This window comes from Astatotilapia calliptera, chromosome 18 (assembly GCF_964374335.1).
Source record: "Astatotilapia calliptera chromosome 18, fAstCal68.1, whole genome shotgun sequence".
NCBI lineage: Eukaryota > Metazoa > Chordata > Actinopteri > Cichliformes > Cichlidae > Astatotilapia > Astatotilapia calliptera.
The window spans coordinates 22,758,133-22,785,284 of NC_137439.1; the positions used below are offsets into that span (position 1 = coordinate 22,758,133).

The 27,152-nt window shown below is 39.8% G+C and overlaps 1 protein-coding gene across 5 annotated transcripts; it reads left to right on the forward strand.

The window, feature by feature from the left end:
* The first annotated feature begins 1,519 nt into the window (after positions 1-1,519).
* Positions 1,520-26,653, forward strand: tcf3a (transcription factor 3a). Of its 5 annotated transcripts, none has more exons than XM_026149104.2 (20): positions 1,520-2,080; positions 5,450-5,549; positions 5,955-6,027; positions 12,516-12,589; positions 13,110-13,185; positions 13,862-13,902; positions 14,023-14,158; positions 14,537-14,586; positions 15,926-16,025; positions 16,425-16,561; positions 16,684-16,834; positions 16,968-17,026; positions 17,154-17,232; positions 19,915-19,991; positions 20,097-20,267; positions 20,403-20,514; positions 20,658-20,787; positions 22,579-22,820; positions 23,249-23,395; positions 24,205-26,653. In XM_026149104.2, the coding sequence occupies exons 2-19, from the start codon at positions 5,496-5,498 to the stop codon at positions 23,386-23,388; spliced, it is 1,902 nt and encodes a 633-aa protein (XP_026004889.2). In that variant the 5' UTR covers positions 1,520-2,080; positions 5,450-5,495; the 3' UTR covers positions 23,389-23,395; positions 24,205-26,653. The 5 variants fall into 5 exon arrangements, with proteins under 5 accessions (XP_026004889.2, XP_080149503.1, XP_080149502.1 ...); XM_080293375.1 differs by lacking the exon at positions 22,579-22,820 and adding an exon at positions 21,003-21,241 and having other exon boundaries at positions 1,525-2,080; XM_026149105.2 differs by lacking the exon at positions 1,520-2,080 and adding an exon at positions 2,222-3,172.
* The last annotated feature ends 499 nt before the right edge of the window (positions 26,654-27,152 follow it).

The window sequence follows — 27,152 nt, forward strand, 5'->3', positions numbered from 1 at the left end:
GCTTTGGGGTTAGGAAAATGGAGTTCCACTCTAAATATAGCCCTTTTTTTCTTTCTTGCACCATACCGTACAACTTTAACGTCGCATTTCCTCAATTCCCTTTGTCCTACTTCTAAAAAGGCAACAGACCAAAGAACGTTTGATGTTTGGCACAGAGCAGCGATACGATCACTTCCATGCGAATACGTGCACCAACTTTCCCCAGGTGTATTGTAGGAGCTTTGCACTGAATCTGTGACATAAAACTGGTTTTGTCACAATGAGGTTGATGTGCTCTCACTGACTGAGCGCTCACGCTGCAAAAAAAGCTAGAACTGGGTTTATGCCCTTTCTGCATTTACCCATCTAAGTGCATGTGTCTTTAACAAAGCAGTTCTGAGCGTGGATGGTCATTTCCTTTGGGCAAGTAAACAATTTGGTTGTAATTTTTGGGGGATTTTTTGCAACACTGAAAAGAAATATTAGGTCTACTGAAAACCTCATGTTGCCTTGACTGTGTATTTAAAAGACAGCAACATAACCAGTCCCATGGATAATCACATACAGGTGTGTGCTTGAGTTGCATGCGTGCAGGGCATGGTGTGTGTGTGTGTGTGTGTGTGTGTGTGTGTGTGTGTGTGTGTGTGTGTGTGTGTGTGTGTGTGTGAGAGAGAGAGAGAGAGACCACAAAGTGGATGGATGAGTTTTCTCGTAAAGGCCAGCACAGATGTTTCTTGGGGTTTTTTTTTTTTATTTCCCCCTCAAACCGGTTGAGGTTTTCTCTAGAAAGTCGCAAAACAAGTTGTGTTTACATACCCACCAAGGTACAACTGATGAAAAACACCAGCCAGGCTATTTTAGTGAGTTAGACACTGGCCCATGCTATCAACTTGTAATTTCTGTTTGACAAAAGGAAGTAGCCATGCCATTCCTTTTCCCCTGCAACTTCTGAACTTGACATGCAGGAACATTTTAGTTAGTTTGTTTTTTTTATATATCACTGAAAATTAAGTAAAACTATCGTACCTTAAAAAAATTTCAATATTCTCATAGGTATCATAAGGTAATCTGTATACAGATTACTGTACATATGCACGTGCTTTTTCTCACTTCCTGCGCTATAACACCTTTACCCAAACTGACGTTGACAATGCTATTTTATATTTAATATTTTCACACATATGTGATAAGTGCAATTAATTAATGGAAAGGTCACCCCGCAGTTTAGCGTCTTAGGCCACGAATTCAAACAGCATGGCCAATTAAGACAAACTTTATTATATTCTCACCCATGTTTACCTTTAGAGAGGATGGACTCCCTCAACTGTTTGACACTTGGGATCATTTTTCGTAGCTCGGGCGCTATTTGAGAACAAAATTAAAATGCAGGGAAGCCCATAGGCAAAATGAGACAGCCCCTGAAGTCGATATTGAAACATATTTGGACGGCCCACATGCCAATCAAAATTTCCTCGCATCCTATTGGTCCTCCCCCCGATATTATCGTTCCATCTTCTGCTCGTCTAGTCTGTTAGGCTTTCCGCTGTCCCCATCCGCCAGTACACATAGACCCCCTCCAAATTGGTACTCAGATCCTTTTCTGTTTCGTTCGCAGCTACGAAAAGGTGACATTTTGCGGTGTGTACAACCAACGCTGCATCAGTACACAACAACGCTACTGAAGCGTGCTTGGCTCGATTTTTTTCCCTTTTTAGCTGAAATCGGACACCGCTGATGTTATAGCGTCAGTGTCCTCCCGCAGGCTGCGCTGCGGAGTGATATTCCATTGGAACCGACAATGTGGAGGGTGTTAAAATGTCTACTTGGAAAATGAAATGGTTACAGTTTCTTTAACACTGAAGAAACCGAGTAACACAAGAGTTATGGTTCGTGGGACACACTTGTGTTCAGCTTCGTGACAAAAAAGACAGCGAGTCGAGGCGACAGAGGAGCGCTTCATATTCTCTTTCCTCATCTTCATCAAGCCACAGTCCGGACCACGGGGAAAGGATCCTATCCCTAACTTTGTTTTTTTTTTCCTCCTCTTTTTGTACTCCAGCCGCTAATTTCTCTGTGTTGGATGTCACATTGTTAAATTCAGGTAAATGCGTGCTAATATACATTCATAACAAGCAAATGCATTTCAAACAGAAGTGGTTCCTCACGTTGTTAGCGGAGTAATAACCAAGTTTTTAGCGCATCGTTGAAGTTGTGCTGTGAGTGCCACAGCCGGGAAAAGCGGGGTCCTTGTTTTTTTCGGCCCGAGCGAACTTGCACTGTTATTAGTAAGTGCCAGGGGCTTGTGTGGGCTGAAAAAGACTTCTTTGTTCACTTCAAAGAGCTATAACGTTAACGCACATTAGCATATGACCAGACTGAGTGAGCTCCTCCGGGATTTTGTTGTCTGTACTGGTAGTGTGAGGTGTTTATGGACGCGAACATTCGCCGTGAAGCGTTAACGCAGACAGGCGGTGTTGGCTGCTTTTCTCTACTTGTGGGAAATGCTAAACATTTCCAGCGCTTAGTGAAATGAATTTTATACATTTATTTTAAGTTTTATTAATTTATCCAGGGGCACGTTTATAAACCACAAAATTACGTATGTAAAAATACCCCAGTAAAAAAAAAAAAAGTATTACTTGGGTATTATTCATCCCCCCTTCAGCCTCTCAACCGTTAACCACAGCAAAGAAGCAGCGATAAGGTCGCCAAACGCTTTAGTTTCTCTTCCCCACTTATTTTTTAACCCCCCGATATTATTTTATAGCGTTTTTACATTACTTATTGTTTTATTTAAGTTTCTACCATTCATCTGAAACTTTATGAAAGAGGGGGGGGCGAGTCTTTGTGTGCATCAGTGTCTCATTCTGCTGCTCGACGTCAGGGCAGGCAACAGGTTTTTAAGTCCTTTTAAACGGCCCGCAGGATTTTTAACCGAGCGATGAGCCGCCGATGGCTCTCTTGTGAAGCCAGGTTTCACCACTTGCATTGCTATTTCTGCCGTAAAACTTTTTTTCTTGACACCTAAATGGGCAGGCCAAAGGTGGGGGTGCTCAAGACAAGCGTATGCAACTTCCATTTGTTAGGAGGGGCTGAGCACTTATCCCCCATTTTGACCTCAGCTCACTGAGAGAAAATGCTAGATTATATACTGTCAACGCATTGTTCCTGAACCAACAGTTTCTCCCTACTGGTAAGTCATAATGCTGTTGTGTCAGTATTTATCCGGCCTTTCACCATTGTTAGATTTAGTGTGCGCGTCTTGACTTCGGGGTAAAGTAGGTTTTATTGGCTTTATTGTTAATATCTATTGTTGACAAAGTACTAGGGTAACTCGCAGTATTTCCAAGTCTGCTGTAATGGATATGACAGTGGTATTCAAATTACTGATATTTTAATGGGTTGGGCAGTGCAGTTGTAGTTGCCATGCATAACTAAAATTAACTGGCTTTCCCCCTTTCTGGTGTATAGTGTTTAGAATAAAAGCCAATCTTCAGTCGTGGCATTGAAATGTTTTTGTTGGGTTTTTTTTGAAAAAAGATCAATCATAATGAAAAATATATTACAAATTATATTAAAGGCCGGCAAGTGTACATCCCACCCTAGCCTTATTGTTGTTGTTGTTTTTTGTTGCTAATTTTAGTATTTACTTATCCTGTTGCTGTCTTCACTCAGTGCACTATGAAAATAACCAAAACATACAGGTTTATTGCTAAATAAAAGAAACGAAAAACATTTTGAGGCACACCAAGGAGGTCTGGGCATCTCTCTGAAGGAAAATCATCAGTACTGTGATTAAAATATAGATATGTATTTTTAATTTTAATAACTTAAAAAAAATTAGGTTTATTTTTTATAATCCAGGGGAAGGAAAAACAACAGAAAAATGCACTTTCTGTTAAGTAAGGTGGTATCAACTTTAGATGAACACCATTGGATTATGTGCCTAGTCACCCCCCACGGCCCATTTTAAACCAGGAAAAACCCTGACATGTAACACTCCCAGTAGATTGTAGACATAAGGACAGCCTCCCAGTGGTTGTCATTTGAAAATTCCTGAAGTTTATTCAGTATTACACTGTGCAGATATTTCAGTGTTCTGTTTGCAGTATGTACTTTTCACATAACCTGTTATTAGTGTTGGCAAATAAGGACCCAAAATTCTACTGTTGCTGGGTCTAATAAATTAATTACCTGCTCTTTTAATTTTACAAAATATCTTCAGGTTGCTTTTAGGTACAAATGGGTACGTTGGTACAAAATATTTTAAAGTGGCAAGTTTTAAAACTTGAAAATGTCTTTATGTCAGTCATATTGCCGCCAATCGTTTTTAAAGATTGCTAAAGGCTGGTTATTTGTGTTTGTTGTAGCCATACTTTACTTTTGCTTACCGCTAATGATCTCTGAGTCGACTCTGAATTTAATCGACATCTCTGACGCAAAATCAAGATGTGATTTCCTCCAGGTGGCATTTCTTCTTCTTCTATTTTTCTTTCTTCTTTTTGTTTGTGACTTTGTCCACAGTGTGTAGAAATGATTCTTCTCAAGGTGTTTTCCCCACTCAGACTGCATTTGCTTTGATATAGGCTGGTACTGTTTAGGACTCCAAAATAGTGTGTTACCACTTTGTAAATTTTAGTGAAAACAAAACTTAAAACATGTTGGGTTTTGAGGTTGGAGGGAGGAGTTTGAGTTTAGTGCCTGACTGACAACAAGTGCAGTGTGGCCTGTGGCCAACCATGGTCACTCATGTTAGATGTGGCCTACTAAGTTAAGATTTTCATAACTTGGTCAGTATCTCGCCTGCTTTATGGCATTTGAATGGTAAAAATATAGAGCAGAGGAATTTGCAGCTTATGTATATCTACCGTTGCACTATGCTGTTTAATTGACTTCCCTCAGTGCTTTTACGATGCCTGCATTACTACAGTGTGAGAAATCTATTTCATATGGACATTGTAGTGCAGATCCATATATCTGAATTTTTGTAATGTTACTTTATTTTTTTAGAGAGAGAAAAAGAGGTTTTGATCAGCCTCAGCCATTTTTACACACACACACACACACACACACACACACACACACACACACATCATTTCTGCTGATTGAGATTACATTTTATTTAAAATCCTAACATTTTTTTTTGTGTCTGTATTTCTCAGCTTTTTAATTGGGGAATAACATGTCATCCTTACCATTAGGAGTGATGAATGGCACGGTGAAAATGACACCGTATTTATACAGGTGAACAAGCTAAATGATCAAATTTCCTGGAAATCTGAGCTGAGTGTAATAAGCAGTAAATATGTTTGTCTGGTTACTATATTCATATAAGTAACGTTTTTATAATTTGACCATTTCACCTCCATTTTTGGATTAGATATATTGCAGAAGGCACCAGTTGTCAGAACAGTTAACCATCTAACAAAGAGGCAAAATAAACTTACACGCTCCTTACCTTTGCTTGTAGTCGCTTGCTGAGACTGAAAAGCCCAAGTGAAGAGCAGCAGCAGAGAATGGCTGCAGTGGAAACAGACAAGGAGCTCAGCGACTTGCTGGATTTTACCGCGGTAAGATTTCTCCAGAGATTGCTTGAACTTGTTGAGTGAGCATCTCATACAATTCATCATATTCTCACAGATGGCAGATTTTAACTTTCATAACAGATTTTGAACACTTGTCAAGTAGATTGAAGTATGTATGGCATTCATGTTTGAGCAGGAATTGAAGGACTGCAGCGGGTACATGAGAAGGTTTTATATGAGACTCTTGTTGTCTGTTTAATTTGTGGTGTTAGTCAGGCAAAGCTGCATTGTGGAGATTGCTTTATGCCTGTCATACCTGCTGGTTAAACAGGATAAGATAAAGGATAGGGTAGTATAAATTATTATCTAACTATCCTTCCCACAAATGAGGAGGGAAAGTCTTACACTGAAATCCAGTGGTTTGTTTACAGTGTCGTTCCTCTCTTTCAGATGTTTGAGCTTCCAGTTTCAAATGGCAAAAACCGGCCAACAACTCTCAACAGCCCTAAATTTGGAGGTTCAGGTAAGAAAGAAATCTTTTAGACATTTGTTTTATCTCTGAGCCTTATGTTTCAGGTCAAATTTCCTTTAAAGACATAATGATATAAATGCCAATACTGAACAACCGATACCCTTCTCATCTTTTCTCTCAGCTAAAGGTAGTGAGAAATATTGGGTTTTTTTTTGTTATTATCTGAACCAGTGAGGGGCTTTTTCCAGTTTCAGTATCCGACCTTCGCACACTCTGTGTTTTGAATTAAAATAGAATAGGAGACAGTTCCTTCTCACCTTTGCTTCTTATAAACGGTTTTTCGATCAGACTTTTTGAGAGAACTTCAGGAACAATTGTCATCTTATTTTACATTATGCAGAACAAGCATCATCTTCCTTACACTTCCTCATCCTCACCTTCTCAGCTGTTGCCATTCAATCACGTAAGGACAAAGGCAGAGGGTGGGGGTGGTGGAAGCAGCCCAATTAATCTCCTGTGCTTACTCTGTGAAAAAGTGTATTCCCTTGTCCTACAATCTTGCACCCTACTTTTTTTCTCCACATTTTCACTTAGATCTATTATCTGTCCCAATCAGCAACCCCACCAGGCGGACACTTGCAGTCAACATTAAGGCGCATGTGTTGCTTGCAGTGTAAAAAAAGAGCCTCAGAGATGCCTATGACATTGCTTTGAACATTTATCTGTATGTGTATTTCCTACAGTAGGCCTGCCTGGGTTATACTTCATCAAGTTGATTGATAAGGAACAGCAGTTGTCATTCAGTATGAGTGGGCAAACAATCAGTGTCATAGATGGAGCTAAGGCAGTTGTTAACTTGTGGGCCAGAACTAAAGAGGAGATATAACTGGATTCATTTTCATTACACCCTGACATTAGTTTGTTTTTACTTTTGCTTTGCTTCACTCTTAAAAGCCTAGCAAAACCAGCGTATCTACAAGGTTGCACATCAGTGTTGGCTTAAAAGCAGATACAGCAAGGTGACAAACTTTAGCAATTTAAAGACAAGATTTCAAGTTGATCATAGTGATTCTTGGCATGACAAACAGGGTTAACTCAATATCCTTTGCTTACACTGGTTGAACTTGTGAGACGCTATCAAAGGGTTACTGATGTATATTTGGGGCACAGTGTTATGTTCTTTCTGCTGTTAAATCATGTATGATCTATACTGTTCTTTGAATTAGAAAATGTTAGGTAGTTAGCTTAGTGTGGCATCAAATTTAGAAGAAAGAGGGAAACATTGTTCCAAAGTTTAAAAGTACACCTTTGAAAGCTTAAAAATTTGATCAAATCTTGTCAGTCTAAGAGAGTGTGACTTCTGGAGAAGGTGTGTGTGTGTGTGTGTGTGTGTGCACGCGTGCGTGCGTGTTTTTTTTTTTTTTTTTTCTTCTTCTTCTTTGTACGAGGAAATGACTTCCTGAAGTCGTGTCATGTCAGTGATGTTACGAGGTCTGCCACCATCAGCCTAGCCACAGAGACCTATACTAAACCGACCATGTTTCTGCAACAGGCCAAAATACTGTTGCGCAGATTGATTGTTTTCTCTAATCAGGAAATGAGACACATTCTTTGTTGTTGTTTGTGTATCTCAGTGTGTTAAAAGATCCTTGCATTTCATTTTTAGAATGAAAGCTTTGTTTCCTACATTGTTTTCTTTCTTTTTTTTAATGTAGTACTAAATTGTACTGTTTTCTGACTTTTGGGGATTAGGGATGGGTACCGAAACCTAGTAGTAAACAGGCAGCAGTGCTAAACAATTAAGACCTTAATACTGACAAATGTCAGTTTTCTTTTCTGTACTGGAGAAATCATGTCATATGCTATTCCTAATTCAGAAGAAAGCTGTTCTGCGCAAAGAGCAGTGGCAGCACTGGGTACCAAACACACAAGTTCAGCAAGTACCACGTTCAGTGGGGGACATGAACAGTCTATGGAAACATGGTCTAAATGCATCACATGAGGAATGCATGGTTTTCATCTGCCTGGCTCTTTGTTCATCTCTCAGTGACCCATGCATGTAGTGTTTGGTTTCATGGTTTAATGATTAACAGCAGGCAGCTGATTGGGTGTTTCTGAATTCGGTCTGATATAATCATGTCATCACTTGTCATTCTGATAGTCACGGTTTCGTTTTCAGAGCACTTAGAGCTTAAGCAGATTCAGTGATAAGATCCATGATTTGTACAGTTGAGATAAGAAAATAAAACTCCAAAACAAAAAAGGTACTGTTAAAACACTCGGCCAATAAGCAGTATCATTAGTAGTAGTGCTGTTTAAAACCTAATAGTACAACTAAATATGATTTCTTTTGCAACCCAGCTTACCTTTCACTCGTTTTTTTTCTCAGTGTACTTTCATTTTTTTGGTTGCTGGAAACTGAGAATCCTAAAATATATTTTTAAACTTTGGAGAGAAATGCAGAAGAGAAGGAGGTAAAAAAAATTTGCATGAAATGTTTCATTTTTCAAACGTGTTCGTGATTCTCAGATACTGAAAGTCACAAGTTAAATCCATCCATCTGCCAGTACATTTTCTTACCCACTTAACCAACTTGGAGGCTATTCCAGGTGCCACAGGGTGGGAAGCAGATTTGATCTTTAACATTTTAATCCCTGGCACATATTGCTGTTAAAATTGTTTAAAAAACCCCCCAAAACATCACCTGGTTTCAGGTCCTGGTTTAATGTAAAGTTTTAATGTAAAAGCACTATATGGTAGTAGGATAGGGTGGATTGTGTTGTGTTTGAGAGGTTGTCGGTAACTCACAGCTTAAAAACAGTCAGAGCTTTGCTATTGTACATTGTTCAGTATTTCATTAACAGTGTTCACTCTCTTGAGATTTATCTGACATCATGCTTTGTGTCTGTGTGACTCACTTTGCAGAGGGAAGGAAGAAGTTGTGTAGACAAATGGCGCACTCAGTTATAGGTGCCTGGGGCAGTGTTCCTGTAAAAACGAAGACATGTCTGCAAGTTTGGTCAATGTATGTGCCTGGGTTTTGCTCATGAAGCCTATGACTCAGGCTGGCTGTCTGTTTCCAGTGTCTTTCTTCCTGTGTAATTATAGACTAGCCATGCTTAAAGGGGCGTTGCATGCTGGGAGGAGAAGTGCATTGGGGTTCTCCAGAGACTTTGTCTGATGTTACTCACCCTTCTCTTCGTTTTCTCTTTCCAGTTGTGGTAATTTGTCTGAATAGCGCGCTACTCATTATTTTCTCACGAGTGTAGCACTTCAAATGGCGTTAGCGGAAATGTGGTCTGTAGAGAGCTATATAATTTTGTCCTTTTTTTTTTATTTTTTTTTATTTAATTCGTAGCCACACAATTGCTCAAAATCCTGTGGATGTTTATGTATGATGAGGTTTCTTGCAGTGTTGGCAGTTGGCAGTTTGTTAAAGCACTCTAAATTTTCCTATAGAGCTGGATGAGCATAATTTCCGAAAAGGAGGATGTAGATGAGTAACACATTACAAAAAAATGATTTGTCAGAAACATGAAGGCCCTGTTGGAGGTAGTGAGGAGGAGAATAGAAATACATCCAGTATGTGCTTTTGTCAGAGAGAGGGTCACATTCTGTGGTTTTGACAGATTTAAACAGGGTTATGACTGTTGAATTCCTTTAAATATAGAGTAAGTACACATATTTATCTGTCCATATGAAATGACACAAGAATCCTGCATGAAAACAAGATGATATACTTTTGAGAAAATGACCAGACATCACAGTTTTTCTGAATCAGATTAATTTCATTCATTTTTATTGCATTGATAGTAAGATTCTTTTGAAATGGTAGTAGTTCAGAAAGGGTAGGTTCTGTTATAACGATCTAATAAGTAATGTCACTATTTTAATTACTTCATCAAAGCAGTGCAACAGATTTGATTACTTTTTAAATAACTTTTCTAAAATGTTTAATTGGGGGACTGATTCTGGTTTTTAGTAAGTTATATTAACTTACATAATTAAATTATGTAATGCCCTGTAAATATCAGGTCACAAACCTTTTACTTACTATATAGTGGCAAAAATCAGGACAGGTGTGTGTTTTGCATAATATGCTGAGGTTGGAGAAAACCATTGGGAAGCAGCAGCGTAGCAAGAACAAAAATCAAGCTGTTTTGAAAAGGTAACATTTCTTCTTCTTCTTTTCTTTTCTAATAAAAAAGGTGCATTTATATAAGTTTTAATTTATTAATTGATTTTTTTCATTGATTTTTTTTTTTTTTTTTTACTTTTGACTCTTGCTGTTAAATTTGCTTTTACCATCAATTACAACATGAGTTAATCCCAGTAAGTGCCTTGAAGAAGGACAGCTACCTTATACAGGTCTTCTAAAATGACAGGATTTCTAGATGTTTCTGCAAATCAGACCCCATGAGAGGTTTTAGTTTTCTTGCTAGAAGGTCTTCTAGCACAGTCTAAATCACAGGTTCTCCACATGGATTTTGTTGAACATATGGTCACATGATCCTAAATGTTTGTGGGGTTTTGTTTTGTTTTTGCTGCAGAGATGTGTAGAAATATTAGTATGTACGTTACATAGAGAGAGTGTGAAATGAGCGTTGCCTCCTGTTTAGTTGCAGCATTTATGGACAAACATGGCAACAGTGACAGTGTAAATGAATACTTTCAAAAGCACAGCACTAATTAACCTCACCCGTCACAACGCAGTGGGGTTGATTAGAGCCTTAACAATAACAAAAACATGAAATATACATCGAGTTAAATTGGATATCAAAGTTTGATGAAAGTGTAAACAAATTAAAAAGAACATAACGATATGAGAGAGTTCATTACAGCAGCTAAAAGTTAAACACAACTTATAACCATGTAGCTTAATTAAAACACAGTTATATATAGTTGATGAAATACAATTTGACAAAGCAAATGTAAAATGTCAACTTGCACAAATAGCTGAATAAGTGGCTGAGTATATTCACAGTCCAGGAAATCTGTTTTCAAAATCAGTTCGCAGCTGTTCTTTGTCTGCCAAGCAGTTTTTGGGTTAACAAAATAAGCTGAACCTCTGAGTTACACAGTGGGTCCAGTGAATTTTATTTAAATTGTGTCACTATCAATCACTCTTTTGCCTAAATTAGTAAGAGTAGGAAAGCATGGACAACACATTAAAGTAGTTTTGTTTTTTTGTTTTTTGTTAAAGCAATGCGGTGGTGTGGAAAAACAGACCACTTGGTAAATAATACCATCGATTTAAAAAAAAAAAAAAAAAAAAAGATTGTAGATTTACCATTACAAATCAGGTTTCTCTATCTTCTACGTTGCTATTTCTATTCCTGTCGAAGAAGAGAAGGTGCCACATATTAATGTCCTGCTAATTAGCGAGATAGTTGTGTTATGGTGCGTGATTCTGAATGTGCAGTATTCATGTCGATCGGTCAAATAAAGCAGCTGAAATACTCCACTGCTCTGTAAACCCACATTTCATTCTAATATGCTAAATCCGTGAAGTGGAAATTTGATTCTTTAAATAGTTGGTGTATTTATTTCATTTTTTAAAAATATTTTCAGAAATGCACTTGTTATCCATAACAGTGTAAAATAGAAAACACTGAATTGAAGCCTTTTCTTCTCTCTATTGTGGGCACTGATGATTTACAGCAATAGTAATTCTTTTACACATTTTCTTTATCATCTTTGATTGACATGAAGAGTGACAGCCAGCCATAGAGAGGGGACAAGACATTTTCTCCTTCATCTCCTATTCTGCTGCTGCTGTTTGTATAGATCACAGTTGTCACAGCAATCTAGCAGCTCTCGGCAAAGTGGACCCATCACTCTGCCGTACTGCTGATCCTGTCATGATTCTAGCCCCCCTCTCCCCCCCTCCACTTTTTAATTAGACAACAAAACAAAAATATGAATATTCATAGACCTGTGCTTCATTAATATGCACAATTATGCAAATCAGTATGCAATTAAGCTTCAGCTTCCCCCCCAGAGATGCCGTGTTGCGGTACGAGAGGAGATTGAGAGCAAGGGGACAGGCAGGAATTTCTGCTTCACCAATCCTTAAAATCACCCCTTTCAAACACATTCACCTCTTTGAACGCTGAGGTGCTCCGGCCAGGGATGACTTGTGCAATTTGTGCGAGATTGAGACCTTGAGTCTGTGTTAAGACGAAGGTGTAGGCCAAGTGTGTGAGAATAGATGAGCTATGAATGACTGTTTCCATGGAAAATGTAAAAGAGTGGAGTGGGAGAATGAAGAATGTTGAGGATGATTCTGGGAGCCTCACACTGGGTGTTAATTATTCAAACTTCCTACAGCTCATATCCACGCTATGTGACAGCACTGTCACTATGCTGTCTCTGTGTGAGCTGCGAAGTGAAGCTCCTCGGCGGAGGTTACTTCGAGCTGCCTGAAAAACTTGTATCAAAGCAAGTTCGCCAAGTTAGACATTTCTTTGCAAAGTGACACTGTAAACCTGTGACAAGAATTTAGTGGCTAATGGCTAACCCAGTGCTTTGTCTTGCAGGTATAGATGAGAGGAATGGGTCCAGTCCCTGGGGAACAGGGGAACAAAACAGTCCATCTTTCAACCAGGGAAGGGTATGGCTCATTTTCACTTATTGCATTAAGAAAAAAAAATAAACCCTTAATGTTACAGCCCAGGTTCCTGCCATTCTCAATAATGTGAACAGCCTAAATTAATTTAATTTAAACGATGTCAGAACTGATCTGTAAAGTCCAGCATGGTGTTGCATATTAATTCTGAAGCTTTTTATGACTTTTTTTCACACCTTATAAAAGGTCAGTACAACAGTACTGGAGTGCTCTACAGTGCTGTAGAACTGTATTCAGGGTTTCTAGCATTGAAGTTGTTAAGCTTGAGGGTAGCAGTAGACTCATAAGCTGCATCAGCTTTTATCTGAGATTGAAAAAATAAACAAAAATTCTCAAATCTTTAGGCCCAGCAAGGGGTCTTTCTTAGGCCCATGAGCTGGGAGCTTGAAATACTTTCGCAGAATACTCTACTTTTATCTGCAGGAGTTTATTTTCTTACATGGTAGCTTTGGTCTTTATTTATTTGTGTTTCTATTCCTAATACCTTTTGTTTTCTTTCCCTCAGGGTTATGGAGAAGAAGGCCTTTACAGTGAACAAGAGGCCATGGCTTCTGCTCCCATATTTGAATCAGGGATCGTTGGTAAGGACTTGTTAACTAAACTGAATAAGGCATTGAAGCGTGGACACCACAACTTTCACATTGTCCATTTTACAAACCAAAGAGAGTCGGGGAAGTGTGAGGCAAATGTTGATGAAGATTATAATCGTACTTAATTATGGAAGAACACTGACTGAAAAACACAAGTCTATATGAATGGGTAGTGTGACTGAATCAGAACGAGGAGTTGTTTGGGGGACAGAGCAGCTATTCTTAGGTTGGACACTAACATATCAGTTTAAGGCAAAAGGTTTTTAATGGATGAAGTGTGAGTAGGGTAGTGGGGAGGATGTGGAGGAAGGGTTTGTTTGTGTGCAGTTTGTGTGTTCAGTGTGGGAGGGGTGCGGAGTGTAAAGGGCACCCATGCACAAACAAGGCTGTCCCTTGGGATTACATTGGCCTATAGCTCCCCTCTGTTAACTGGCAAAGGAGGGGGGTGTTTGTGAGCACAATTGCCCCAGAAGCATTTATAATGGGCCAATTTGTCTTTTTTCTTTTTGCTGTCCGCGGCCATAAATACCGCAAGTCTTCATATATACTCACATAATGGGAGGTACCCAAATAGAGAAAAGGGGATAGACAGTTTGTAATTTAACATAAAAATACCCTCTACATTTTTAGAACCTTAACCTGATTTCATGTAATTTCCCCTCAACAGGGAAGGCAGAACAAGGACCATACTCGTCACTTGGAATGCAGGTAAATAAATTTGAATGGTGCTTCATCCCCATTCGCTGAAGCTTCTTTTCACAAATTTTGACTCTTGGTCAGTTTTCTTACTTTCTTTTTAATTTACGTCTCATATTTTGCACTCTGTAGCCGGGCTTCATGACCAGTGAGATACCCATACCCAGTCCTGATGCCCTCTCTCCATCTGGCACAAAGCCAAACTCTCAGTTTTATCCCTCCTATACAGGGAGCAACCCTCGCAGGAGACCCTCACAGGACCCCATAGGTAAGGGTGCAAATTATTATTTCAGGCAGGGTGTTGAACACTTAGAAACCGAATCTTCTGTCACATTTATCGTCTTGTTCTGATCTATTTTAAGGTTGTGTGTACAATCACTTCTCCTGTTGAGGTTTTTAAAAAGTGTCTGAAAAATCTCACTTCTTCTTAGTGAGAGAAAATGAAAATCCTGAGCTCCCAGGGAAGAAAATTGGTCAATAACATCACCTTCATTATCTTTAGATTAGACATTAATGAGCAGTAACAAATGCAGATTGATGGATCAATTCGGCAGGAAGAATCTTTGATTGTATAGTTACTGGTACAATAAGGTCTTTTTGTGTAAGCTGGCTGATATGATTTCCCCTCCTGTCTGCCTCCCCACAGAATCGCAGGCAAAAAAGATCAGGAAGGTGCCCCCTGGCCTGCCCTCCTCTGTGAGTACTTCATCCATACTTCAGCCCCATACTGTATCTTGCATTCACTCCATGCGAGCCCAGGTTTTAATGCTTTACGCCCTTTTTCACATTCCATTTGGCATCTGAAGCCGCTCCTTGGCTTGCAGAGCAGTGTAAAAGCTGCAGTACAGGACTTCCAGCTCTTACAGCTGCGCATCTGCACCACCAAGTAAAAAAGGAATCGGGAAAAAGCCACTCATTCACCCAGTCCCTCATTTGCAGTATGTATTTATAGTGTGTTGTATTTGTAGGCCCTTTACTTTATGACCACATTTCTTTCCCGCTGCCAAGTATACTCGTTAGATCACAGAAGAGAATTCATACTGGGGTTTGATGCTTCTTACTCCTCATTTTTTTCCCTCCCACTCTCCCTCTCTGGGCACCCTATTTCCTCATTTTCTCTACCCTCCACCCCACCCCACGCCAGCTCTCTCTCTCCTTCCCCCTCCACCGCCATCACCCGCAAACAACAGCCCTCCCCTTTCTTTCTCCCTCCCTCCCCCTTCCCTCTATCCCAGCTGCCAGAGAAGTTGGCCGCCATCCAGGATACGGCAGATGGTTCAGTAATTAGGAGTGCATCTCTCCGTTCCCTCTTCTCCTCTCCCCACTTTTTTCTCTCCCTTTTCTCTGTGTAATCAAATTATAGAAGAAAACTTCAGTCCATTTGGATTTGAGACTTTCAGACACAGTTTGATACTTGAATTTACAAAGAATGGCCTTGATTGAGAAAGTTTAGGTGCCATCATAAACGTACCAAATCCAGCTAAAGCTTCCATTATATGGTCACATCGTCCCATCCTGTCTGTAAACTATTCTCAGCATGTTTCTGTTTAACAGGTTAATATGTAAAAATGGTGGACAGGGCCCATAAAAGTGCTGGCATGATTCATTCAGTACACACTACCGCTCTGTGCTCATGCCTGTAAAAATGTTGTAATCCTCTGTTTATTCAATTTAAGTAGTAAAACCAGATAGAAAATAATAGATTCTAACCTTGGATTGAACCCATACTTTTAAGGCCTGTAATCAGGTACCTACTGCATATGTTATTTTAGTTTTGATGTTTCAAATACCCCAGAAGCAGTTATTTTTAAGAACATAGTTTTGCTTATCTACAGAATTATGTTCAGAGAATTTTCCAGATGAAGTTTGAGCAAACCCACTTGTGTGTTTTAAGTGTTTTAAGACAAATGTAAATTAAGTTACTGCATGCCATGCTTGCAACAAGTCATCATATAATTTAGCAGTTACTTAGCTTTATCACACTGAGCATTCAAGGACTGAGCTGTTTTTGTTTTGTTTTTGTTTTTTTTGGTAGGTTTATACATCAGCCTCAGGGGAGGATTTTAACAGAGACAATGCTTGCTACACAGGCTCCAAGACAGGAAACGTCTACCCACCACCATTCTTCATGCAAGGTCAGTTGAAACAACATGTTTTGAAATCCCCCCCCCCCCCTTTTTTTTTTTTCTTTGTGTTGAGTTGAAAAGTTCAGCCTGACTTAAACACTTTCATAAGGTTTTTGTGAACTGAGAGGTGAATCGCTCACCTATGTAGAAAACAAATATCCTTTATTTTCCTTCATAGCTTTTACAGCAGAAATTAGTTGTCTGTAGATGCTGTCACTGTATGCCAGTAAACACGCTGTGGTGCCGGGGTGTTGAATGGTGCATCACGGTTGAATGAAGTGATCACAGTAATGTGACATGTCTCATATGTAGCCTTCATTGTCCTTTTATCTCTTGTGGCTGGTTTTCTCTCGGCCTTCTTGCTTCCCCCCCCCCCCCCCCCCCACTCTGCTGGATGTCCCCTGACAGAAGGCCTCCACCCGCCCTCCGACCCATGGGGCTCTGCCGGGTCGATGGTTCAGCCTGGTTATTCTGCCATGCTGGGCAACTCCCCCCATCTGAGCCAGCATGGTCCCTTTACTGCCATCAACCCCCAAGACAGACTGGTAAGCTCTGCAGTCACACTTAGGTTTGTTGATGAGGTCAACAACACACATTAAGACAAATGCATCATTAGGAGCTTCTGTCTGCTTTTCTTTTTAAATGGTTTTGTGTGTTTGCTTTCAAGAAACGGCAGCCACTGCCCCTCTCTCCTCAAAATTACCCCCTGCATGCCAGTGAAGTGAGCGGGGCTCATCCTTCTGGCTTCCACTCTGGCTCCAGCAGCTTTGGAGTCCCCAGCCACACCCCCCCCATCACTGGCAGCGAAACCATTATGGGTAAATCCTTTAATGTGTGCTCCTTTATTTTATTTTATTTTTGAAAAATGCTGGTGTTGTCCTAATTTAAATTATCTGCTATCCTAATTGATGATTATTACTCCCCCCCCCCCCCCCCCCTCCCTCCATTTAGCAAATCGGGGTGCGATACCCAGAAGTTCAGGTGATGAGATTGGAAAAGCTTTGGCATCTGTAAGTAACAATATATTATAATCACATAGTTTTAAATATTAAACATGATTGCTCTGTTTCATAATACATATAAATTGTTATATTGCATTTCATTAAATAAAAAAACAAAACAAAATTCTGTGTCCAGATCTATCCTTCAGACCCAAACAGCAACGCTTTCCCTCCGTCCCCTTCAACCCCCTCTGGCTCTCCTCAGGCTTTATCAGGTAAGTCAGTGACTGTAGTCCTTTAATCCTGAGGCCTCAAGGTCAGCTGGGCCTCAGCTGGCTGTTTTGTAGCTTTGTTTGTTCAAACCATGTATTTGTTCTTTCCTGTGCTACTCCGCAAGGCCATGATACATACTTTGAAAAACCTGTTGTTTTCACTATGGCGATGCATGAACAGTTTAAAGTGACAGTGCAGCTCCATCTGTTGGGTTAACATGGAAGTAATGCATGTTGTTCAAGCCTTTAATTTTGTGTAAAAAGGGATGTTAACTTTCTTATGTTAAGTTAAGCCATGAACTGTTTCAGTGCCATCAATAGATTCCAATACTTCTCATTTCTTACATTACATGGAAAACTAAAAAGCTACCTTGGATATATCTTGTGACCTGCTGGACTTTTTTAATGTGGAGTACTGTTGATTACCAGTTCAAGTTAGAAACATAGATGGGAGTAATCTTAGTTCATGAACTTTTGCCATGTGTCATTGAGTTCATGAAGGCCTTTTTCTTGCATTGGCACTGTACAAACATAGAACTGAGATAAGTTTGGCATCCAAGATTATCTTGACATTTAGGTCATCAGATTTGGCTGCACGTTGGTAGTAAGGAATGGTTCAGTTATTCACCAAGCACTTAACACTACTTTTTTCATATTTTATTAAACCCTTGCTGTAAATGCAGGTGTTTCTGCCACAAACAGGGATATTTTCTCTAGACGTACTGTAACTGGGGTGATATAACTACCCCATTCACAGCTTAACCTTCACTTGATCTTTCTCACACACATACACCAGCCAAATATAGCTTATGAGAGAGGAAGGGAAAATACCGTAAAAATAAAAAGAGGGTGGGTCGCTTCCTTATTTGTATATGCGTTCAGTCCATGCATGAGCTCATCACCACCTAATTCATCAACACTTCTGTTGAATTAAGAAACAAAGTAATAAAAGTGATGCGTATTAGATTATATTGGACAGAGAAATTTCTTTGAAAATTTTAATAAGTTTATACTCAATATCATTCCATATCTATTGTATCTATATCTTCACATTTACTTGATGTCTCTTTCACATTACAGCAGTTTCACGTGTTGAGTTTCAGAAAATTACAGCCCGGTTTTTCTCAGTTTCTCAGCAGTTGATGGTTGGCCACACATGACAATGAACATGATTGGTCCACTTACAGTGAAGGCAGTGAGTCTGTGTTACCTTATTCACTAGAAATGTCTGCATTTCTTTTTGAATTTTGGCCATTTAAACATACATTGCACTTAAATGACTAATAATAACCATGGTGAACTGCGATCTGTTAATGGCCATTACACTTAAGAGACGATATTACACATGAGCCATGTTGTTAAAATTAACAACTGTTTGAACAGTGAGTTCAGATCGTGCTTGTTGTTTGTTCAGCAGTCTGACGTTATGGAGGCGGAAAAAGGTGGGGATGGTGGCTTTTGCATTCCTGGTGGGTAGCAGTTCATGTTATGGATCAATGTTTTAGCTAATAGTGCTTTTTGGGACTAGTTGTCAAATTAAACTATGTAACTTGCAAATTGGTTCTACAGTATAGATGTGAGTATAATGCAATAAAATGTAAACATCAAATGAGTTACAATTGCATTTACATTAGACAAGTAAAAAATTTCCTCTTGGGAATAACCCAAAACAACTTTAGTGGGCAAAAATGAAAAATCTAACAACAAAAGTAGTTTAAGTGGCACACAACCTAACATATGAAATGCAATCTTAAGTATGCATGTTATTTCCACTTGGCCACTGTCACATGAAAGTGACGTTAACAGAACTTCAATTTTGGACCTATGGGTCTGTTCCTTTCTGCATGTCTGCGTCAAGGCTCGTTGTGGAGAACAAATACTAGAATATTTAAAAGCCTGATTAACGACATTCACCGTGATGATAAACACAGTTGGAGAAGGTAAAGAAGATGCTAAACAAGTTGACTTTGATAATTTAGCTTTGAGTCACTAAACACGTGCTAAACAAAATCAAACGTATGTATTGTGCAAAAATCTCTTTGTATATGATGCTTTGCATCTAGGTTGTTGAAGCATCTTGCGAACTTGCCACAGTTATACTGCAGATTTAAGCTGCGTCTTCAGTCGCATACTGGCTCAGTGGTGTTGAAATCGGGGCTGTGTAGGGGCGTATCAGGACTTCCTGTTCTTGTAGTTGAAGGTGGTATTTTTTTTTTTTTTTTACTCTCGTTCAACGTTGTTGCGCATTGAACTCGGGAAAGATCAGCGTTAACCTTCGACTGAAAGGCCAAAGCTACAAGGAATGTGTTCAATGCGTCACTGCTATTTTCTCTTTTCTTTTTTTTTTTTGTCCTGTTTTCAGGAGTATACGAACATATTTCCTAATGTTAACAGAAAAGAGAACATAACCATCTAAGACAGGATAAAACTTTAGCATGACGACACGACTGTTTGCACAGTGATGCAAAATGTTTTCTCTACATATGAATATCTCTAAAGGTAAACCTAATAGGCCTTTATGCAAGACAAGCATAACATGTAGCTAAACATTGTATGGAGGCTGTTACTCGTTACTCACTTTAAAGTACCCCAGGTGCATCAATAATAAGAGAGAAAACTTCCCGCTGACAACTACAAATTGTAGGGCTTTTTTTTCTGAATAAACTTGTGATCTTTGTTTCTCAGGCTCTGCATCCCAGTGGACTCGATCTTCTGGTCAGGCCACACCTTCACCTAACTTTGATGGGGGAATTCAGTCTATGGTGAGTAGGTTTTTCACTCTTGATTTTTATTAGAGATTAGAGTTGTACAACCCTTTATGCCTCGTCTTGCCTCATCATTCCACTGTTCTTCTTTCTCTGTTGCAGAGTAAAATGGGGGACCACCTGGATGAAGCCATCAATGTTCTTCAGCGTCACGCCAGCGGGCCAGGGCTTGCTGAAATTCATGGCCTGCTGCAGTCGGGCTTAGGGTTACCGCCAGGCTTGTTGGTTACCGCTGGCAGTGCAGCTGGACTTCCCAGTCGCCTGCAGGGAATGGTGAGATTCATGAATAGTGTGAAAGAAAAGCTGAAGAAATTTAATATTTTAGTTTAATTCCAAAGTACATAGCGAAAGTGGTATGCCCATTTTTGCTACTGTTATGCCAGTATTAAGATTAATTTCTGTTTCAAGGTGTCTGGTCACCACGAGGACTCTGCTAGTCTGCCATCTAGTGGGGGACTTTTGCATGGGCACCATGGCTCTGCATCTGTGCCACCACTCTCTCAGCATGAAGGCTTTACAGGTGCGACTTTCTTTTCATGGTGTCTTCCTGTTTTGTACAGCATGTCTTCTAATACTACACCTCTTTTTGACTGTGTATTGTTTCTTTCATTGTTTTATAAAAATATTGTTCCTTAGTAACCTTTGTTTCTGGACTGTGTGTAGGGCTACCTGGTAACATAAATCGCCCCACTGCTGGTATCAAACAAGAGCTGAAGGACGACGATGAGAACTGCTCCATGACAGACAAGTCGGAAGATGAGAAAAAAGAAATGAAGAACCGCTCTCGAACAAGGTGCACAGAGTCTTAAACCTTATTTTATTAATGCATGTAATCCTGTTTGTTAAATCTTAGTCTGTATTGTAAATTTGACAGGGACTCAGTCTAGTTGTTACTTACTGGTAAAGCTTTTTAGCTTTAGCGATGGTGTCTTATATCAGATGTACAACAAGTGAACTGTACCCATACTGTTGTTTCCTACCTCCTCCTCTACCATGACTCCTCACTAGTCTGGATGAGGAGGATGACGATGAAGATCTACCAGTGGAGATTAAGGCTGAGCGGGAGAAAGTGCGGAGGTTGGCAAACAACGCCCGCGAACGGCTACGTGTGCGGGACATCAACGAGGCTTTTAAGGAGCTGGGCCGCATGTGTCAGCTCCATCTGAACAATGAGAAACCACAAACCAAACTGATCATACTGCAACAGGCTGTTAACATTATACTCAACCTGGAGCAGCAAGTTCGAGGTCAGTGGGTGTCCAAGGAGGAAGGAAGTGGAGGGGAAGGGCATCTTTACAAAATAAAACATCCATATGGCTTCACTTTCCAGCTTCATGTCCTACTATTCTAATATTAAAGCCATCTTGTTGGGATGGTTGTTACTCCATCCACAGTCTTAAACATACCGACTGGTTTTAAACGTTAGTCTTTATGCACCATTTCCTAAAATAGCCAATAAGAAAGGACATGTGAGTAGTAAGTCAAGCTGTCTGGTTGTTTTTAAGACAAGCCCATTCTCCAATAAATCGTAAAAGTTTAATTTTCCTGTAATACACACAGGACTGCTGTGTGTTCTGCAAAGCCTCAAAGCTAGTTGCTTGTTTCAGCGAAAGTGCTTACATGTCTGTCTGCTTCATTTTTGGACAACATTAACAACTTTTGTCTGCTCTTTTTTTGTTTTTGTTTTTTTGCTATTGTCTCATTATGCTTTTATTCACCTATTAAGTTATTTCAGCATTTTAATGTCTTTAATCTCACACAGTGTCCTTTATAGCATGCAAGCAGGGCTCTGTGCTGTGTATTAACCCGCCTTTGTAGCACTGTTTTTGTGCGTGTGTTGCTCTTTCAAGCATTTGAGTCTCTAGCTTTGCTTTACTGTTTAAAATAAAAAGGAATCGTTTCGCCAGTCATTCTCCCATCCCCTTTTATTTTCTTTACAGATGCCAACCGCGACCTATTCTTCCTCTCATTCCGATAAATACATCTCCAGCTGCTGATGTATTTAACATGACACCTTCAGTGTATCTCATTGTGTGTTTCTTCTGTGTCTTTCTGCGTAATGCATTTCGGCACAGGGTGTTGCTTCCTCTCTCTCCTTTTCTGTCTCACTTGCCATAACTTCTCTCATTCTGCTGGACAGTCACAATAATCCCCTCAACTTCCACCCTGGACCCAAATGACCGAAAGCTTTTTTTGGTGATTAGGTACCCTAAAAACACCCTAAAAACTAATGATGCTGGTCAGCTGTAGCATTTTGATCCAGTTCGGGCTTGAAGCCCCTGAGTGTTGAGTCTTCAACCTAAAAACTTAAGTGATTTTAACTCAAGCAGATTTATGTGCCCATGCGCACACACTCCTGCAGTACAGCTCCGCTGAGATCTTCATTGGACGTTTAATTGGTCTCTTTGTGGGAGTTTGCAGTCAGTGCGAAGGTCAATTTTTTCCTGGTAACAGGAAATTAGCTTAAATTTTTTTTAAAAGCAGTCTAACTGGAATTTTAGTGAGACCACCTTGCCTAGGTTCAGTGAGGGTTGTGATTTGGGTTTGTTAACCAGCCCTTCCAACCCCCCACCTGTCCTCCCAGCTGCAGCCTTGTCTCGGTGACCGATGAGAACCTGACTGCTGAGGAGAAGGAGCAGAGGGAGCGTGAGCGCCGCCTTGCTAACAACGCTAGGGAGAGAGTGCGTGTTCGTGACATAAACGAAGCCTTCAGAGAGCTGGGCAGGATGTGTCAGGTCCACCTGCAGAGCGACAAGGCCCAGACCAAGTTGGTCATCCTGCAACAGGCTGTCCAGGTCATACTGGGTCTGGAGAAGCAGGTGCGAGGTAGGTCAGCCAATTCAGAACAATCTGATTCCAACAGGCAGCCAGCCATCTCTCAAACATAGCTGGACATCAGTCGCTAGGTAGTCACCCAAAAGACATTCTCTTCTGTTCCTGCTGAAAGTGTAAATTGCAGTTTTCTCTTTGCCTTTATCGCATGCGTGTTGTTTTTTGTTTTTGTTTTGAAGTGGGGGGGGAGAAAGGGAGAGCATCTGAGGAAGTAAATCCCTGCTTTTCTGCCAGACACCTGCAGCTTCTGCCATACTTTCCATTCTCACGTCTTGCTTTTCTCTTTTATATCCCCCTTCTGTAATAAACCATTTGTATGTTCATAGCTCTGCTGTGTATGATCTGTAAGGATTTCTCTAAGCTTAACAAGTCCAGTTTTGTGTGTTTTTAATGAATACATCTTTTTTAAATTTTTGTTCAAGAGCGTAATTTGAACCCAAAGGCTGCCTGCCTCAAGAGGAGGGAGGAGGAGAAAGTGTCCTGTGTGGACCCCCAGATGCAGCTTAGTGGGGGTCACCCAGCTGTAGGAGGAGATGGACACAACTCTGTGAGCCATATGTAACTCTTAGGTGAGTTTGCAGACTACGTGGATGTCAAACTCATTTTACACTGTGGCCCACATACAGCTGACTTATTTGATGTGGACTGGACCGACAAAACTCCACTTTCTGTTAGTGGAAAGAAGTTTAACTACACATTCAATCCCTGAGATGTCTTAACATAAGAATAATCTGTCAGCATGACTGTTTGGGCATAAATTATAAGAGGGACATGTGTAGAAATGTGTGGCTCACTTGCTTAACGTGTCCTATAATTATAATACAGAATCTCCAAAAGTTGAATCTGTTCATCTGGACGTAGCGTTTTGTGGGAGAAACGTTTGGTCGCTCATCCAAGTGACTTCTTCAGGAGACTGAAGAAGAAAACGCTACGTCCAGATGAACAGATTCAACTTTTGGAGATTTACTTTCCTGGATGATTGAGAATGCATCAAGACATATAAAGCAGAATCTTTGTAAATTCACAGAATTGGGGAAAATAGGAACTTCTTTGTTATTTAGTTGTGTATCTGTTACTTAATTACTTTGATATGGTATGAATGGCCATGGTGGAGGTCTTTATCCACAGGAAAAGATGTAAAACTTGTAAAAATACATTTTTAAGTCCAAACATCTATGGCTTTCTTTATAAATATCCAAAGCCATCCAGTGGGCCAGTTTGGAGTCTTTACCAGGCTCATTTTGTCCCCCAAACCTTATGTTTGACACCCCTGACCTACAGTGAGAACATCTTGTTCTTCCGTCTTATGTGTTGTTTGTTTTCGGTGCTTATTTCAATTTGTAGAAGAAGCAATTTTTTTTCTTCTTTTTCCTTCTAGTTCCTGTCGATTGTACAGCCCTAAGAACAAGAAGCCTTAATATTTCATAGTCATGGATCTCAGCGTGTTAATCGACTGTTGGAAAACACACGCACACACCTCATTACTGACGAAGCAGGTGGCCACATTCCTGACGATGAATCCAAGAATAACAAGCACACTGATACAAAAAGCGAAGAAGAAAGATTTATTGATCTCCACACAGAAACGAGGGCACTGGTTTAAAGAGAGTGGAAACTGGACATAAGGACATTCTTATGATCATCGTAGTTTTGTAAGACATTTAAAAAATTTCTTTATGCTTTGGGAGCAAAACTTGTTTGGATCAAATGAAGCGTTTGGATCAATTGCTCATGAGAGCAAAGTTAGGATTTGTATTGATGGATCATTATCGCCATTCCCATCAGAAAAAAGGAGGTCTTACATTCTTCACAAGAAAAAAGGGTGGATTTATCTGTTTAATTACACCAGAAGTGGGCTTTATGCATAGTGTTGATGAAAATAATAAATATTCTCTTGACTGAATTGAAGAGGCAGCTTACACCTGCCAGTGGAAGCTGACTGCTCTTTTTGCCATGCTGGTAATCCGGGCTGTATTTCCTACATTTATTAAAGCGGCTGAGAAGGCGTCGCACACTCGCACTGGGTTCATGTTTGCTCTTTAAGTGTGGAGCCGACCTGAAAGTCCTACACATCTGTTACTGTCACTGCCATGCAAGTGGAATGGAAAGACGAGAAGAGACAAACACATGACTGTGCAGAACCCACAGTGCTGTTGAATCAAACATGCACACCGACACGCCAACCCCTGTCCGCCCGTGAGGACTTGAGCATCCTTCTCAGTTTCAGCCGCATCAGCCTGCCAGCATCCAATCGTATATAAAGATGCTGTTACAGCACGTAAACCTTACTTAACACAAGTTTCAGAACAGTTTGTGTTGTGGTATATTACATTTTGCTAGAAGACAGAAATAACTGAGTATTTAAAGGGATCATGAGTGTTACTGCCACCTTTTGGAGAATTTATTGCCACTGACTGACTTGTTTTGGTTGCTCGGTGTTTGGTGTTTTGTTTTTTCCCCCTCTCCTTCTGAACAATTGCAGAGCCTGTTATAAGGATCTTCCTTTTGTAGAACTGATTTGTCATTGTTGTTTTTTTACTCTGTATGATAGTTGTAAGAGTTTTGTTTGTATCATTTAAAATGTTTTTGTTTGTTTAAATTGTTTTGAGTGTAAGATGACCCCGTTTAGATTCCAGGAACAAAGTGAGGTGTTTGCTTTAGTGCCAGATGTGGGGGGTAAAAAAAATATTAGAAATGGCTGCAACATCACATGTTGTGACTCTAATTTTTTATTTATTTATTTTTTTTAACTCTTTGAACACAAAAACCTGTCAGGCCGTTTGTAGTTTGATTGTTCTGCTGTTTGACAGTTTCTCTTAAAATGAAATTTAATGGGTTTTTTCTTTAGCTTACCCCCTTCTTCTGCTTCCCCTGATGTCAGACTCTTTGATGAGCCTGTTGATTAGTTTCTGAGGAAGGTGCAGAAGCGGAGGTCTGCACAATCTGCAACAAAATTTGCTGTTTCATATTAATATGAAGCATAAAAAAATAAAAAAGGGTGGCCCTGGTCATTTTCCTTACCATGGGAGTTTTGATATTGGTTTCTCACCAGTGCCTGAATATGTCTCTGCTACACGGTGGATAATGTTGCATTTAAGGATTTGTAGGTTATACCTTTTTTTCCCCCCCCTTAAATAATAGAGATGTATAAAAGCATATGCACTTCAGCAAAACCAGTCAGTGTCTCAAACACCTAAATGAAGAGTCACTCTCTGTGACCAGCTTCTGTGTGTGTGTGTGTGTATGTCTCATGAGATGTAAGATGACTTATGTGGTCTACAACTTTGATGCTGAAAACTGTACTTCTTGTCTTTTGTGTTCAGAATTTTACTTATGATTTTGTTCTGAACTGGCATGTGCATTGATACATATGTACAGCTGTATGATATGTCCTTATCAGCTTTATCATTGCAAGCTGATACTGATTTGTAACAGTATTTGTCATTATTTCACAAAGTTGGCCTGTGGAGAAACCCCCAAATATCATTTTCTTTGCCACTCACTCTGGTCTTTTTCCCTCCACAATAACGTGTGTGTGTGTGTGTGTGTGTGTTTGTGATGTGGTTTATTGCTACTGAACACTTTGATTTCTTTACATGAAAGATGCAGTAAATCTGTATCAAACACATGCACCTGACCCTTTCTGCCCACCACAACAGCTGACCTGCTATAGATCTGTCTTCACTCATGTTTGAGGACAACATCTATGTAGGCTATGTCCTCAAAGTGCCTCCAGTTTCCTATTTTTTATATATAAAGTAGATATTGAGAACTGTTGTGTATATAACAGTAATGTAGCAATAAATGTGCCATTTTTATTAACAAAACCTTCCCCTTTTTAGTGTCTTGGTTTTTGAATATACTGCATTACCTGGGTGAATCAGGATCTGTTTGATCTACTCAAATGTTTTCCAGCCATGTTTAAAGATGTAAAAAAAAAAAATTATCTGCTGCATTTTTATACATCTTTATAAAAATCTGTTATGTCAGCTATCATTTCTGCACTTTAACATTCAGTTTATCTGCTCACACAGTTTTAAAATCAGCACATTTTCTGTCATTACAAATCCTGAATCTGTGACTGCCTGAGACGTCCACACGAACCTTCATTCTTAATGTCTCTGCAGTGCAGGCGTGTATGTGTACAGTTGGGTCCAGAATTTGTTGGATAAAGAAAATTTTTTGCACTTTTGCTTCTGTGCACCAAAATATTTAATATAATATTTAATTTTAAATGCAATGATAGCTCAAGTCCTGATTTTCAGCTGGGCTGAAGGGCTTTAATAAAACATTTGCATTAATTGTTTAGGAGTTGGAGTGCCCAAT